Genomic DNA, 17,315 nt, shown 5'->3' on the forward strand with positions numbered 1-17,315 from the left:
CGGGAGGAAAGGGATAGTAGAGTAATTGCAGCCATTCATGATCAAAATAGAGTGAAACAATAAGCAGGGGTGGATATTGCCAACTCCTTTTTGCATTACTACAAAGAACTGTATGCTTCTAAAGTGTCCTTTAGGAAGTCAGAGCTTGATTCATATTTAGACTCTATTCAACTCCCTAGTTTAACTAGTGATTCTGTTGCCTTCTTGGAAGCCCCTCTCACACTTGAAGAAGTTGAAATGGCAATTAAATCATTCCCTAATGGGAAGTCCCCGGGATCAGATGGTATTCCAGTGGAATTGTATAAAAATTTGGAAAGTTTTTTTGTCCCACAATTGCCTGCTCACTATGCCAGAATACCGGAGTCCAGGGCCGGACTGGGACTAAAAATCAGCCCTGGCATTTCAAGCATACAGGCCCATCTCTGTTGATGAGCATGAAAAAACTGTGTGCCGCTGCGCAGCAGCAGTGCCGCCAAGGGTGTGGCCACATTATGTTGGGGGCGTGGTCAACATGGGGCATTGATACATACATTATAATAAAACATTACATTTATCAGGCCCTCCCTATCATGCCACCCCCCCCACCCCAGAAACACATTACAACACCCCCAGTCCACTGTACTTATCTATGCTTCTGATGCTGTTGACATCCATCAGAGTGGGAACGTCCTGTAGAGTGAGCAGGGAAACTCTTAGTCTCACAAGATTAATAAATCTCATGAGACTTAGAGCTCCTCAGCTTGCTCTGAAGGCTGTTTCCTATCCAGGGACTGGGAGTACCTATCCGCTCTCTCCTGCTAACCAGAGCTGTATTTAGGCTCAGGGGGCCCTAGCGACTTAAGACAGGGGGCTCCTATAATGTAATATGGTTATTAGACACATTTTCAACAAATACAGAGGCAATAATGTGAGCACTACTGTTAGGTGCACACAGTTCTGCCTTCACAAGCAGTACAATGTGAAGTAGGACATACCTCCCAACTGTCCTTGCAGTCAGACCAAATCCTGACTAAGTGGGACAGTCACCCACCAAATTCAGGACAGTTGGCAGACTGTCCTGCTGTCTCTTACCTGTCTTGTCATTGTCACCACTTGTGGCTGCTGGTGTCTTTAGATCAGTTGCTGCTTGTCTGGATCCTGGAATGCTAGGGGCCCTATTTGGAAAAAAAAATGGGTACATGAAAGTTAGAAAACTCCAAACAGCACCGGTGTTAACTCAATATAACACCCACGTTATAAAATTAGGCCTCACTCCAGCCCAAACATTAATTTAATAGTTTTCCTATTTAATAAATATATTTCCCTCCCTCCAAACAACCTCAGCAAGAAATTAAATAGCATTTATGTTCAATAAAAATAACCATTTCCCACAACCATCCCAGGCATTAAATAATTCATAATCACATTTAATAAATAGACCTAATTTTCCTCAAACAGCCCCACATTCACTTAATAGCACACATTATAGTCATATACTGTCCCCCACACACATTGGGCATTTTTATTTGCCCCTGCACACATATTCCGTTTTCCTGCCCCCCCTCCTTGCACACATATTCCGTTTCTCTGCCCCCCCTCCCTGCATACATATTCCGTGTCTCTGACCCCCCTCCCTGCACACATATTCCGTTTCTCTGCCCCCCCTCCCTGCACACATATTCCGTTTCTCTGCCCCCCCCTCCCTGCACACATATTCCGTTTCTCTCCCCCCCCTCCCTGCACACATATTCCGTTTCTCTGCCCCCCCTCCCTGCACACATATTCCATTTCTCTGCCCCCCCCTGCACACATATTCCATTTCTCTGCCCCCCCCTCCTTGCACACATATTCCATTTCTCTGACCCCCCTCCCTGCACACATATTCCGTTTCTCTGCCCCGCCCTCCCTGCACACATATTCGGTTTCTCTGCCCCACCCCCTGCACACATATTTTGTTTCTCTCCCCCCCTCCCTGCACACATATTCCGTTTCTCTGCCCCCCCTCCCTGCACACATATTCCGTTTCTCTGCCCCCCCTCCCTGCACACATATTCCGTTTCTCTGCCCCCCCCTCACTGCACACATATTCCGTTTCTCTGCCCCCCCTCCCTGCACACATATTCCGTTTCTCTGCCCCCCCTCCCTGCACACATATTCCGTTTCTCTGCCCCCCCTCTCTGCACACATATTCCGTTTCTCTGCCTCCCTCCCTGCACACATATTCCATTTCTCTGCTTCCCCTCCCTGCACACATATTCCGTTTCTCTGCCCCCCCTGCACACATATTCCGATTCTCTGCCCCCCCTCCCTGCACACATATTCTGTTTCTCTGCCCCCCCTGCACACATATTCCGTTTCTCTGCCCCCCCCTCCCTGCACACATATTCCGTTTCTCTGCCCCCCCTCCCTGCACACATATTCCGTTTTTCTACACTTACCAGCACTGACAGCAGCCTCCACTGTAGCTAGTCCTACGCGACCAAGAACTTGAAGTGCGGGAGCCGGGCCGGCGCACAGAGCCGTCATGACGGCTACATACAAGAAAAAAATAATGTCTTATTTAATCGGGGGATCGCAGGGAGCTGGACCGGCCCACACTGCCAATCAGCTTTCTGGCATTTGCCAGAAGTGACAGATGGGCAGTCCGGCCCTGCTGGAGTCCGATGTAATGCCTTCCACAATGTCAGAGGCATTAATTGTTGTATTACCCAAACCAGGGAAAATCCTTTGTACACGGATTCATATCGTCCAATTTTTCTATTGGGTTTTGATGTTAAAATCCTCGCAAAAATTTTGGCCATAAGACTTAATTCAGTTATTACTGAAATTATTAATCCAGATCAGACAGGATTTATGCCAGGTAGATCGACTATGATTAATTTGAGGCGTTTGTTCACGCATCTGCAGATGGCTCACTTTGCTGAGCAGGGGGCTGCGGTGGTATCTCTGGATGCTGCCAAGGCCTTCGATTTGGTGGAGTGGGTTTATCTGTGGGAGGTTTTGAATAGGTTTGGCTTTAGACCGACATTCATCCGCTGGCTTCAACTGTTGTATAGTGCCCCTGTAGCACGGGCATGTGTGAATGGATATACCTCAGCCCCGTTTGATTTGGGTAGAGGCACCCGTCAAGGGTATCCTTTATATCCAGCTCTATTCACCATAGCCATTGAACCATTAGCATGTTTGATTCGCGCCCATCCGGGTATACAGGGTCTCTCTGCTGGGGAGGCTACAGATACTATTGCTCTATACACGGATGACATGCTGTTGTTTCTGTCTGAGGCGGATGCTTCCCTCAATAAGCTATTGGAGACTGTTGATAATTATGGCCATTACTCAGGAGTTAAAATTAACTGGGATAAATCTATCATTTTTCCAGTATATGGTATTCTCCCAGCCCATTCTACACAGAGTTACCCTCTTAAATGGACTCTCTGTTTCAAATACCTTGGCATCTGGGTCTCCTCAAAGCCAGCTGACTATGTTAAATTTAATGTTGATCCTATTACTGACTACTTTAAACTTAGATCCCACACCTGGAGGCGCCTGCCATTGACTGTGACTGGAAGAGTTAATCTCTTTAAAATGATAATGCAACCTAAATACCTTTACGTGTTGCAACATTCGCCCATATATATCCCTAACAAAAATTTTCGAGTCATAAACTCAATACTTTCTTCATTTGTCTGGGGTGACAGAAGGGCTAGAATAAAATTTAGCACTTTATGTAAATCCAAGTTTGATGGTGGCTTGGCGTTGCCTAACCTCAGATTATATTATATGGCAGCTCAGTTGTCACATCTGATTGAATGGATGAGTGGATGTAATGACGGCTCCTTGTTGGGCTTTATTGGTGAGTGGGCGGGGCCCCAGTTCATCCCAATGCAGGTGCTGTTGATGGGTCGGACTCGTAAGACAGACGCTCCTATCATTTATTATTATTATTATTATTAATTTTTATTTATAAGGAGCCACTAGGTATCCGTAGCGCCGTAAAGGGACATACAGAAACACGATACAGGGTGAGACAGCACGGTACAGTTAACAAAAAGCACAGTAACTCAGAAGCTCAATGTACAGCTAGATGAAAGGTGAGAGCCCCCAGCGGTGAAGCTAGAGGGGCAGAAGGGCAGGAGGACCTCACGGAGGAGACAAGGAGCTGGAGAGCAGAGTTAAGGTGGTGGAGAACAGTAGGAGAGGAGGCCCTGCTCGAAGGAGCGTACAATCTAAGGGGAGGGTAGGACGGACAGAGACACAACGGTAGGAGGAGGAAAGGGGAGAACGCAGAGAGGGAGAGGGGGGAGAGGAGAATGACGAGGAGGGAGGCAGGAGGAGGGCAGGATAGGGAGGGCGGTAGGTGGGAGGCATGCAAGGAGGTCGGTTAGGTGGGGGACTGGAAGGCTTTGAGGAAGAGGTGGGTTTTTAGGGCCAGTTTGAAGCTGGACAAGTTGGGGGATGTTCTATCATTGCACAAACAAAAGATCTGGAATACGGCACATAAAATCCTTGGGGGGAAAGGTGTGGATGCAGATACTCCGATCTGGTATAATGACGCTCTACCTGAATCACGAAAATTGAGTGGGGACTGTTTCAGGAACGTCAGACGGTAGGTCTCTGGAGTAATAGTGTACCATTTAAGGAGTGCTTTTTTCACTACATCATAGTTAAATGTGAGAGCCCTGCTTGGTCTGGTCTGGACTAAATCTAAATTAATTTAATTCCAATATTTAGGCGTTGATAAACTTTGCTATTTTATGCAATATTTCTGACAAGATTTTATGCAGGATATTTATACATTCAAATATGTTTGTAGGTATCTGTTCTGTTGAATCTGAACTTGCTTCATTTCCGCTATATATTATTCTGTACTATGTATAGATTTTACATCTATGCCTTTACTCGCATTGATCTCACCATGGGTAACCTTAATGTTTGTTTTGTTGGTTTTTTGTTATATGTACTAAAATTCAATAAAAAAGTACCTGATTTTAAAAAAAAAACAGTCAAAGGGAGGTTGCTGTGGTCAGCTATACTCACCGCCGGAGCTGTCTTATTGCTAGGGAGAGGAGCATCATCGGGCACCCCCACAAGATCATATTGGCAGGAGACAACATCCTCTGTGTTGTTAGGGGACGTAGCCTTTCCAGAGGCAAAGAGCTGACTATTTCCTGAAGAAATAGCAGATGGAGTTTTTCCTCTAGGCTGGCTGAAGCTGTGGTTGCTGGCGATGGCTGTTGTCTAGCAGCTGTGGTCTTTACCTTTAGGCTGGTTTGTGCAGGTGTAGATCCTGAAGATTGTAGTCAGGCAGCTTGGCTCTGGGTAATGGAGTTGAGAAATGTGGTCACAATTCCACCCCCAACATCGTTGCCCAAGATCACATTGGTTGGGAGGCCATTCATAACGGCAACATCTCGCAACTCCTGGCCATTTACTGAGTTCAGATACACCCTTGCGACAGGTACTTCCTTCTCAAGTCCATCTGCCACAGTAACTTTGGCAGTGCGACCGTGCAATACTGCAGCAGGATCAATAAGATGGGGACTCACAAAAGTAATTGAGGCCCCTGAATCTCTCAGTCCTTCATCCTGCAGGGGTCCCACTTTGATTGGCTGCAGGTTCCTCCACATGCTTTTGGGGGGTCTTTCGGACAAACAAGTGACTCACTCTGCTGAGTCACCTTCAGACATGCCACACTCCATCGGGTTGGCAGGGGTGAGTCTCTACTGGCTCACTTTCGCCAGTTAAGCAAGTCAGTTGGGCCCCAGGACTCTGATTAGGGGCACGAGTCTGGGGTGTGGAGGCTGTGGAGACAGTTCATCCTTAAGTGACCGCTTTTCCCATAGCTGTAGCACTTCTGCTCCAGCCTGGGCTCCATTAGTCTCTAATAACTCCCAGGGACAGAGGAGGGGGGGAGGGGTGGCTGGCGAAATGTACCCAAATGGTTGGATACTTGTTTTTGGGAGTGAGTAGATTGTCCCCCTGATTGTACAGTTCTTTTGTGTTGGCTGTTAACCTGGCACTTCTGCCAGTGTGGCCTCACTGCCACATACTAATCCGCCAACTGGGCAGCTGCCTCCAGGGTGCCTGGCTTCCGTTCCAAGACCCATTTTTTCATCTCTGGTGCGCACCGGCGGTGAAATTGTTCTAGGCACATCAGGTCTATTACCTCCTCCATGGTCTGAGCACCTGCTCCGGGCACCCACTTCCTGGCAGACTCCCGCAGCAAGTTGGCAAACTCCTCATGGGTGGCATGGAGGTTCCAGGAACTTCAGACGGTAGGTCTCTGGGGTAATAGTGTATCATTTAAGGAGTGCTTATCAATATTCCCAACAGTCTTTACATTTAGGGCAAGGTAGAGATGACAGTCATGATCCGCTAGGGGGCGCCTCCCTCCAGGCTGCATGGCTGGTGCTCTTCTATCTTGGCGCCATGCCTCGATGACCTGTGCCTGCTCAGCTGCAGTCGCATTGCCCACTAAGGCCGCCAGCTGGTTGTGTGGGTACAGTCTGTTGAGTAGGGGTCTCTGCTGTCTGGGGGTCTGGTTAACCTAGCTCCTGGTTGTCAACTGAGCCGCTGCCTTGGCAGCTGCCGCCATCAGTTTCCTCTGCCTGGTTACCTTGCTGTTGGTGCCATTCCCTCAGTTCCTCTCTCATCTCCTCCCTGTTTGGCGAATGGCTGATGTCAATGCCCTTGCCACTGCACAGAATCTCAAGGTCCGCCCTGGACATGTTTGTCTAATCAGACATCCTGTGCGTTTTCCTGCCTGCAGTTATTCCTATCATGAATAACTCGGCTATCCTGACCGGTGCACGAAAAGTCACCTGGGGTTATCACACCGCTTGCCATCAGAAATCTGTGACAGGATGGACTGCCTATATCACCTTGTCTGCTGTTGCTGAGAACCGGCTGGGCTTACTTTGCCACCGTTCCCTTTCTTTATCCCAATTGTGCCATAGCTGTAGTAGTAGTAGGGACTTACAATGCTGCAACCACTGGACTCCTTAACGTCATCCAGATTTGCGTTCCTTCTGGGTAACTGTCGCTGCTAGTGTACCCCCTGGTGCACCTTGGCTGGTACCCCTGACCTCTTCCTATACATCAGGGTTGCTGTGGATGAATCTCTCCTGGCCTATTTTCTATTCTTCGGCTGTTTTTCAAATAGGTTTTGGCTAGTCTGATATGTTTGTGACTGTGCCTCACTCTGGGTGAAACAGTGGTTACATCATCTAAACTGAAACACTGCCTCACAGTGCTAGGAGCGAGATTCAGTTCCATCCAGGTCCTTGTCTTTGTGGAGTTTGTATGTCTTGACTGTGTTTGAATAGATTTCCTCCATGTACTCTGGTTTTAACTCACATTCCAAAAGCATACTGTTATGTTAATTGGCCTCAAACAAAATGGACCCACGTGTGTTGTAGATAATTTAGTCTGTAAGCACCAATGGGGCAGGGGCTGAAGTGAATAATTTAATATTCTGTGGAAAGTGTTGTGTAATATAGTGGCACTATACAAATAAACAGCAATAATAATAAAAAAATAATAATGTACCCATTCTAATACCAGTGAGTTTTTGACATCCACAACTGTTGTTTTTTGTAGTTACCACAGTAGCATTAGTTGTTTGTTACTCTATGTCTTATGTACATTATTATGTGATGTTGTTTTTTTGCATATATGTAGTTTTGCCTTTGTTGATTTTGTATTTTGCTTATTGGTCCTCAACTTCTTTGTATTCTGCTGTTAAGTCATGACCAAAAGTTTTGAGAATGAAACAAGTATTGGTTTTCACAAAGTTTGCTGCTTCAGTGTTTTTAGACCTTTTTGTCAATGCTGCTATGGTATAGTGAAGTAAAGTTACAAGCATTTCATTAGTGTCAAAGGCTTTTACATTAAGTTTTTGCAAAGAGTCAATATTTGCAGTGTTGAGCCTTCTTTTTGAAGATCTCTGCAATTCGCCCTGACATGCTGTCAATTAACTTCTGGGCAACATACTGACTGATGCCTGCCCATTTTTGCCTATTCAATGCTTGGAGTTTGTCAGAATTTGTGGGTTTTTGTTTGACCTTCTTGGCACCAGGCCATCCTCCAAAAATCTTCGCCTCACTGTGCGTGCAGATGCACTCACATCTCCCTGCTGCCATTCCTGAGCAAGCTCTGCACTGGTGGGCCCCGATCCCATAGCTGAATCAACTTTAGGAGACTGTCCTGGTGTTTGCTGGATGTTCTTGGGTGCCCTGAAGCATTCTTCACAAGTATTGAACCTCTCTCCTTAAAGAACTTGAAGATTCGATAAATGGTTGATTTAGGTGCAATCTTACTAGCAGCAATATCCTTGCCTGTTAAGCACTTTTGTGCAAAGCAATGATAACTGCACGTTTCCTTGCAGGTTACCATGGTTAACAGAGGAAGAACAATGATTTCAAGCACCACCCTCCTTTTAAAGCTTCCAGTCTGTTATTCTAACTTAATCAGCATGACAGAGTGATCTCCAGCCTTGTCCTCAGCAACATTCTCACCTGTGTTAACAAGAGAATCACTGACCTGATGTCATGGCAAAGAGGGATTTTGAAATTAATTGCAATTCATCTGAACACTCTTCATGACATTCTAGACTATATGCAAATTGGCATGATAAAATCTGAGGCAGCAGACTTTGTGAAAAATAATATTTGTGTCTCTCAAAACTGTATCCTCAAAACTTCTGACCATTGCTGTATTTCCCCACTGTATGTCACGGCGCAATATTGCGGTGCCTTATAAATCGACTATAATAATCCATGAGCCATTAGCTGAAGTGCCAGGGGCGAACGCAGGATTTAGAAGGGGGGGAGGCGCAGCAGCTCCATTTCGGCGAGTCTGAATTCTACAGCAGCCGCGGCGCTGTCAATCAGCATCCGCGGCAGTGTTATATTATGCTACAATACAGCACTGCTGTACAGTACCGTTGGTTCGCGGAGGGGAGGGGTTTCTGGAAACCCCCCCTGCGTGCGCCACTGAGTGCTGTCCTTCTTTGGAGATGTATGACATCCTAAATACAGTACAGCAGACTGATGATTTTTCACCATCTAGACACTAGGCAGACAACCAGCCAAATAAGTAGGAGACAGCAAACATAGGCTAATTGTATTTTTCAGTATAATATTTATTGTTGTCACTGCCCTTGTTTTGTGTGCTGAAATTGTACTAGAGTTAAATATGGTAAATGTTATTGTTGTATTTCTAAGAGTATGTGCACTTGGGTGGCTTTGGTCCCTCCATGTTCCACTCCACCTTCTGAGTACTTCCTCTTGGGGGAACATAGAAGAAACAGAAGTTCATAGGGCTTAATGAACAGCACAAGTTTCGTTTTTTTAAAAACAAAATCAATAAAAAACATGGAGGAGGTAAATAATGGGTTTCTCCCCTGTGCCTGCCCCTCATGAAATTCTCAGGAAAAAATAGCAGAACACGGATGGATCAAAGCCGTCTGCATACAGATATCCCACCCAATAGCTTTCACTACTGCATATGGTGAGCATCTAGGATATGTGTTACTGTGGTGGACATGCAGCTGTTATGGTGGACTGTATGATGTGGGCATTGGAGCTGTATATCTGGTAGGGATGTGCACCGGCCACTTTTGGCGTCTCGTGTTTTGTGTTTTGGGTTCGGATTTGCTTGATGTTTTGGGTTCGGATTTGTTTCGCAAAACACCTGTCGAAAGGTTTTGGTTCGGATTTAAGGTTTTGGATTCGGATTTATTTTGAAAAAAAGCATAAAAAGTTCCAAAATCAAGTTTTTGGGCTTATTTTCACTCCTATGCTATTATTAACCTCAATAACATTCAATAACAATCATTTCCACTAATTTCCAGTCTATTCTGAACACCCTCACACCTCACAATATTTTTTTAGTCCAAAACGTTTCACCGAGGTAGCTTTCTGGACTGCATAGTGGAGTGGTCCCGCTACCCAATTTGGTACCGGGGCCACAATTTATCACCCTCAACTGGTCTCAATTCCACCAAAAAAGTATCTGGACTGCGTAGTGGAGTGGTCCCCACAATATAAAAAAACACTCAACTGGTCTGAATTCCACCAAAAAAGTATCTGGACTGCGTAGTGGAGTGGTCCCCACAATATAATAAAAAAACCCTCAACTGGTCTGAATTCCACCAAAAAAGTATCTGGACTGCGTAGTGGAGTGGTCCCCACAATATAATAAAAAAACCCTCAACTGGTCTGAATTCCACCAAACAAGTATCTGGACTGCGTAGTGGAGTGGCCCCGGTACCCAATTTGATACCGGGGCCACAATATAATAAAAAAACCCTCAACTGGTCTGAATTCCAGCAAAAAAGTATCTGGACTGCGTAGTGGAGTGGTCCCCACAATATAATAAAAAAAACCTCAACTGGTCTGAATTCAACCAAACAAGTATCTGGACTGCGTAGTGGAGTGGCCCCCAGAATATAATAAAAAAAAACAATTGTTCTGAATTCCACCAAACAAGTATCTGGACTGCGTAGTTGAGTGGCCCCGGTACCCAATTTAATACCGGGGCCACAATATAATAAAAAAAACCCTCAACTGGTCTGAATTCCAGCAAAAAAGTATCTGGACTGCATAGTGGAGTGGCCCCGGTACCCAATTTGATACCGGGGCCACAATATAATAATAAAACCCTCAACTGGCCTGAATTCCAGGGAACAGATGGCGGACACCGGATGGACGTCTAAAACCAACATAGCAGTTAAGGGCGCAGTTCCTCTTTTTTGTGACTGCACAAACAATTAACGTAGTAATAGAAATGACATTTTTTTTTTGTTTTAAATATAGAAAGAAAGAAGCTAGTACTAGAAATGGCAGTTATTTTTTTTTTTTTAAATAGAGAAAGAAAGAAGGTAGTAATAGAAATGGCAGTTATTTTTTTTTTTAAATAGAGAAAGAAAGAAGGTAGTAATAGAAATGGCAGTTATTCGAATCCCCAGGAGAGTCTAAGTGGGGTGAGCCACAGAGAGATTATTTCCCTCAGTTTCTCTAACAGGTTGTCAGTGTTGTGCCTCTTCTTAAAACCTGTGATACATAACTACACACACTCGGCAAAGCTTTTAAAAATTATCTGCGGCACAGGAGAGTACCACTGGACTGTACTTTAATAGCAGTACCTATTATTTTTGGGTACAGCAACAGTGAATGATCGTAGTTAGACTTTTAAATAGCAGTACAAGCTAGATTTTTTAAAATTTTGTAATATTTTTTTCAAATTATTTTTGGAAATTTTTTTATTATTTTTTTTTAAATTATTTTTTTACAATTTTTTTTATAAATTTAAATTTGTTTTTTTTAGAACTTTTGGATAACTTGGAAATAACAATGCCCTTAGCAGAACAGACCACAGAACACAGGAAATACAGAAAGAAAGAAGGTAGCAATATAAATGGCAGTTCCTCTTTTTTGGAACTACACAAACAGTGATGAAAATGAAGGTGGAGCTGGTGGCATGTCACGGTCCTCTTCAGAGGACAATCTCCTGACCAGCAGGTCTTTGCACCGCTGTAGACTTGTGTCCACCGGAAACAGAGACACAACATACGCTTTAAACCGAGGATCGAGAAGAACGGTGGCCAGAATGTATTCCTCTGACTTTAAAAGACTGACCACCCTCGGATCCTGGCAAAGCGCACGAAGGGCTTCATCCACAAGAGCTACATGCTTGGTGGAATCGCAATGGTGTACCAGCTCCTCCCTCACTTTCTCCAGCTGCTTCTGCAAAAGCCTGATCAGGGGAATCACCTGACTCAAGCTGGCAGTGTCGGAACTGACTTCTCGTGTGGCAAGTTCAAAATACTTTTGGTTTAATTTCTTGAATTTGTTTAAATTTGGTTTTAATTTTTGAACATGGCAAACGACTGTTGATTGGTCATATAATGCAAAAAAAAAAGTTCCAAGATGGAATTGTCCTTGGGCCCTCACACCCACCCTTATGTTGTTGAAATAGGACATGCACACTTTAACAAACCAATCATTTCAGCGACAGGGCCTACCAAACAACTTTGGCTGAAATGATTGGTTTGTTTGGGCCCCCACACCAAAAAAGCTATTCATCTCTCCCTGTACAGACTAAACAGGCTCTACTGAGGCAAGATGTCGTCCTCATCCTCAACCTCTGATTCCTCTCCCCCTACAGTGTGTACTTCCTCCTCATCACACATTATCAATTCGTCCCCGCTGGACTCCACAACCACAGGTCCCTCTGTACTATCTGGAGGGCAGTGCTGTACTTCATTGAGGAATTGATTATTCATTTTTATAAACATCATTTTTTCAACGTTATGAGGAAGCAACCTCCTTCGCCGCTCACTGACCAGGTTTCCCGCTGCACTAAAAACTCTTTCCGAGTACGCACTGGAGGGGGGACAACTCAGGTAAAATAGAGCCAGTTTGTACAGGGGCTTCCAAACTGCCTTTTTTTCCTGCCAGTAACAATATGGACTGTCTGACATGTCTACTTGGATGGTGTCAGCAAAGTAATCATCCACAATTTTTTCTATTGTGACAGCATCCAATGCAGCGAGAGTAGACATGTCTGCAATGGTTGGCAGGTCCTTCAGTCCGGACCAGATGTTATCAGCATCCCCGCCAGTGCCTCTTTTGGGAAAACTGAGCTTTTTCCTCGCAGCCATAGATGTGGAAGAAAATGAGGGTGGAGCTGTTGGCATGTCACGGTCCTCTTCAGAGGACAATCTCCTGACCAGCAGGTCTTTGCACCACTGTAGACTTGTGTCCGCCGGAAACAGAGACACAACATATGCTTTAAACTGAGGATCGAGCACGGTGGCCAGAATGTATACCTCTGACTTAAAAAGAGTGACCACCCTCTGATCCTGGCAAAGCGTACGAAGGGCTACATCCACAAGAGCTACATGCTTGGTGTAATTGCAATGGCTTACCAGCTCCTCCCTCACTTTCTCCAGCTGCTTCTGCAACAGCCTGATCAGGGGAATGACCTGACTCAAGCTGGCAGTGTCGGAACTGACTTCTCGTGTGGCAAGTTCAAATGGCTGCAGAACCTTGCACAACACGAAAATCATTCTCCAGTGCGCTTGACTAAGGCGCATCCCCACTCTTTTTCCTATGTCGTAGGTGGCTGTGTAGGCTTGAATGGCCTTTTGATGCTCCTCCATCCTCTGCAGCATATAGAGGGTGGAGTTCTAGCACATCACTACCTCTTGTTCATTTAGATTGCAAGGCTTGTAAATACTTTGAAGATAAAAAAAGCAGGCTGCACAGACTGTGGAGCTAGAAAGTGAAATTAAATGGACCACGTTACTTTGGTGGCTATCTATCTATGCCCCCCCCCCCCCCCCCCGCCCTACACTTGTAGTTGAATATAAAAAAAGCAGCCTGCATAGACTGTAGAACTAGAAATTCAAATATACAAAGAAATAGACAAAGGCAGTTTGGTATCTGTCTGCATCAGATCCCCTCTCCACTAGGAGTAAAATAGAAAACGATTCAGCCGTTATATAATCTAGAATATAAATAGAAATTGAGAAGGGCAATTTGATATCTGTCTGCATCATAATCATCAACATCCTCTTGTTCATTTAGATTGCAAGGCTTGTAAATACTTTGAAGATAAAAAAAGCAGGCTGCACAGACTGTGGAGCTAGAAAGTGAAATTAAATGGACCACGTTACTTTGGTGGCTATCTATCTATGTCCCCCCCCCCGCCCTACACTTGTAGTTGAATATAAAAAAAGCAGCCTGCATAGACTGTAGAACTAGAAATTCAAATATACAAAGAAATAGACAAAGGCAGTTTGGTATCTGTCTGCATCAGATCCCCTCTCCACTAGGAGTAAAATAGAAAACGATTCAGCCGTTATATAATCTAGAATATAAATAGAAATTGAGAAGGGCAATTTGATATCTGTCTGCATCATAATCATCAACATCCTCCTCAGCGCCAGCTACATCAATATCCTCCTCCCGTGTACAACATTCACACCTTCATTAGCCAAATCTGTAACTGGACTGTGGGTGATCCTTCCAGCATATGCAGAGGGCGTGCTGCAAATGCTGGAAGGAGTCACCTCTTCCCGTACAGTGATGGGAAGGTCAGGCTTCGCAACCACCAACACCCTTGGACTCGCCTTGGGGATTTGTGATAATTTCTCTTTAGAAGGCAGAGTTGTTTGCTGTGTTGTTGCTGACAGCATAACTCTCCTAAATTTTTTGTAGGGGGGGAGGAGGGCTTAGTTCCTTGGGTGAAGCTGAACCACGTCATGAATATGGGCCAGGGCCTAATCCGTTCCTTGCCACTGTGTGTCGTAAATGGCACATTGGCAACTTTACGTTTCTCCTCAGATGATTTTAAGTTTCTCTTTTTGCTACTTTTACTGAACTTGGGCTTTTTGGATTTTACATGCCCTGTACTAGGAGATTGGGCATCGGGCTTGCCAGACGACGTTGATGGCATTTCATCGTCTATGTCATGACTAGTGGCAGCAGCTTCAGCATTAGGAGGAAGTGGGTCTTGATCTTTCCCTACTTTATCCTCCAAATTTTTGTTCTGCATTATATGTAGCACAAGAGAGTGTACCCCGAAGCCACACACACTAGGCAAAGCCTTTAAAAATTATATGCGGCACATGAGAGTACCACTGGACTGGAGTTATACAGCAGTACCACTGAACTTATACTGCAGAATGAGTGAACTTTGTAATATAGCAGTACCACTGGACTTATACTGCAGAATGAGTGAACTTTGTAATATTGCAGTACCAATGGACTTATACTGCAGAATGAGTGAACTTTGTAATATTGCAGTGCCACTGCACTTATACTGCAGAATGAGTGAACTTTGTAATATTGCAGTACCAATGGACTTATACTGCAGAATGAGTGAACTTTGTAATATAGCAGTACCAATGGACTTATACTGCAGGATTGTTTTGGGATATTTTTTTTTTTTATTATAATTACTTTTTTTGTTATTTTTTTTATAACTTTTCTTGAAATTTTTTATAATTTGGGAATAATGGGGAAATAACAATCATCATCATTTATTTATATAGCGTCACTAATTCCGCAGCGTTGTACAGAGAACTCATTCACATCAGTCCCTGCCCCATTGGGGCTTACAGTCTAAATTCCCTAATATAGACACACACTCACACAGACAGAGGGAGAGACTAGGGTCAATTTTGATAGCAGCCAATTAACCTACCAGTATGTTTTTGGAGTGTGGGAGGAAACCGGAGTACCCGGAGGAAACCCATGCAAACACAGGGAGAACATACAAACTCCACACAGATAAGGCCATGGTCGGGAATCGAACTCATGACCCCAGTGCTGTGAGGCAGAAGTGCTAATCACTAAGCCACTGTGCTGCCCCTTAGAAGGACAGAGCACAGGACACAGCACCACTGGACTGAACAGGACACAGCACAGGACCCAGCAGCACCATTGAACTCAGAAGGAAAGAGCACAGGACACAGCACCACTGGACTGAGCAGAACACAGAGCACAGCACAGCACAGAACTGAACAGCACGAGATATAGCAGGACAGAGGACCACCTAACACACCCTCCCTCTACCCTGATCAATGCCCGAGTGAAGATGGCGGCAACTAGCGGGGAATTTATAGGATCCGAGTATCGCGAGATCCAACAGCGGGATTATGACTCAGAGCCTCGGTTTCAGTTTTGCAATTGGCGGGAATACCCGGATCTGTCTCGGATCCGGCTCGGATCGGCAACGTTCGGATGGGCTCGGATTTCAGATATCCGAGCCCGCTCATCTCTAATATCTGGACATAGAGATATACTGTACATGATGCGCATTTGTATAATATGGACATGGGACTATATAATATGTTTGACAATTGGGTCAGGTCTGCACAGTCATTAGATGTTTGACAACCGACACATCCTATTTTTTTAACATATCATTGCAAGTTCATCCTTTTTTGCCATGGAATAAACTCAGTTTATGAGCGACTTTGTTATGTTCAGGTAATAAAATTCCTCTGTAGGAATTAAGCTGTACATCTCTCATTTGCCTTAGGCACCACAGTTTATTGAGCATCCCTGCATTGAGTGTGCATAATGGTTTCTGTGAATTTGTCAAGAGGAAAAGGCTTATGGAAAAATATTAGCACAACCCTGCACGACTAGGTGCTGCCTCTTTAAGCAGCTTACATAAAAGTCTTGGTAAAACACATTTCCTCATAATTAAAGGTTTCAAAGGATTTGCTGGTGACAGCTTGAGAAGTATTAGCTAGACGTACAACATAGTCAAGAAAAAAGCAGTGTGCAAGTAATATACAGGTACGTATGTGATATATATATAGCCCATGCTGATTAATACTCCTCATGTGGTCCTGAATTTAAGTTGTTAAACTAGTATAATGTACTGTTAACCTACATAATTAATAAATGATTTATGTGCCATCATGTAGAGATTTGTTTACATCTTTTATGTGCATTTCAAACAATCATTGTGATCTACATAATAGTAGATATGAATTGATTGACTGGGTGGCTCTCCTACTCTTGCTGTAATTTATCAATGTTAATTTACTGCTTATTTACATTGATACTGAATGTTATGGATATCTCTTACATAAATTGTTATATCTTGCAGCACCAAAATGAAAGTTTCCTGTGGCTAGCTGATACTGTTATGATAAACTGATAAATTTTTAAGATGGGCATAATTCACCTCCTGTCCATAATAAAGGCGGCTCTCTGCAAGATCCTTAGCCTCTGTAGCTTGGCATGGGTAAGTGCCTTTGTTATATTATTATTATTTTTATGCTTGTATAAATATGCTAACAGCCCTGAAATCACTATATGCAGCAAAACAAATATTAGTGATATTAGCTGTAAAAATGTTATCATCCATCAGTTAGGCAATACGTTTTATAAACTATGCATGTGTTTTTTGTTGTTTTAGAAACAGTATATTGAAAACAGTAGTACACAGATACTTAATTTTGAAAGTTATAATTCAGTTCCAAGAACTGACATCAAGATCAGTGTAGAACATAAAGACATACTGCCATCTCTAGGACAACACAAGTATTTGCACTTTGCTGTGTGACCCTAATGCTACCTTACCAGAAACCAACTCCATAGTCAATAGCCAACTTGTTTAGCATCAGTCACACTGCATAATGAACAATTCGGTCTTAAATATTTTACACTCCTCCCACAGCCCTCGTTTGATGGTCAGATGATACTCCCATCTTGTCTCTATAGAGGAGTTCTCTTCAGGTGCTCTGCTTGATTAGTCTCCTTGCAGACACACAGCTGTGGAAAAAGTCATCTTCAAACTACTTCAAAATA

General features: G+C 44.1%; 1 protein-coding gene across 2 annotated transcripts in view; it reads left to right on the forward strand.

The window, feature by feature from the left end:
• LOC142140288 (uncharacterized) overlaps positions 1-17,315 on the forward strand; it is a 150,126-nt gene that overhangs the window by 31,875 nt on the left and 100,936 nt on the right. For both annotated transcript variants that reach the window (XM_075198098.1, XM_075198099.1), the window contains exon 2: positions 16,612-16,749. In XM_075198098.1, the coding sequence (XP_075054199.1) occupies positions 16,675-16,749 (75 nt within the window). In that variant the 5' untranslated portion in view covers positions 16,612-16,674. The remainder of the gene's footprint in view (positions 1-16,611; positions 16,750-17,315) is intronic.

The sequence above is a fragment of the Mixophyes fleayi genome, chromosome 2, assembly GCF_038048845.1.
Source record: "Mixophyes fleayi isolate aMixFle1 chromosome 2, aMixFle1.hap1, whole genome shotgun sequence".
Classification (NCBI taxonomy): Eukaryota; Metazoa; Chordata; class Amphibia; order Anura; family Limnodynastidae; genus Mixophyes; species Mixophyes fleayi.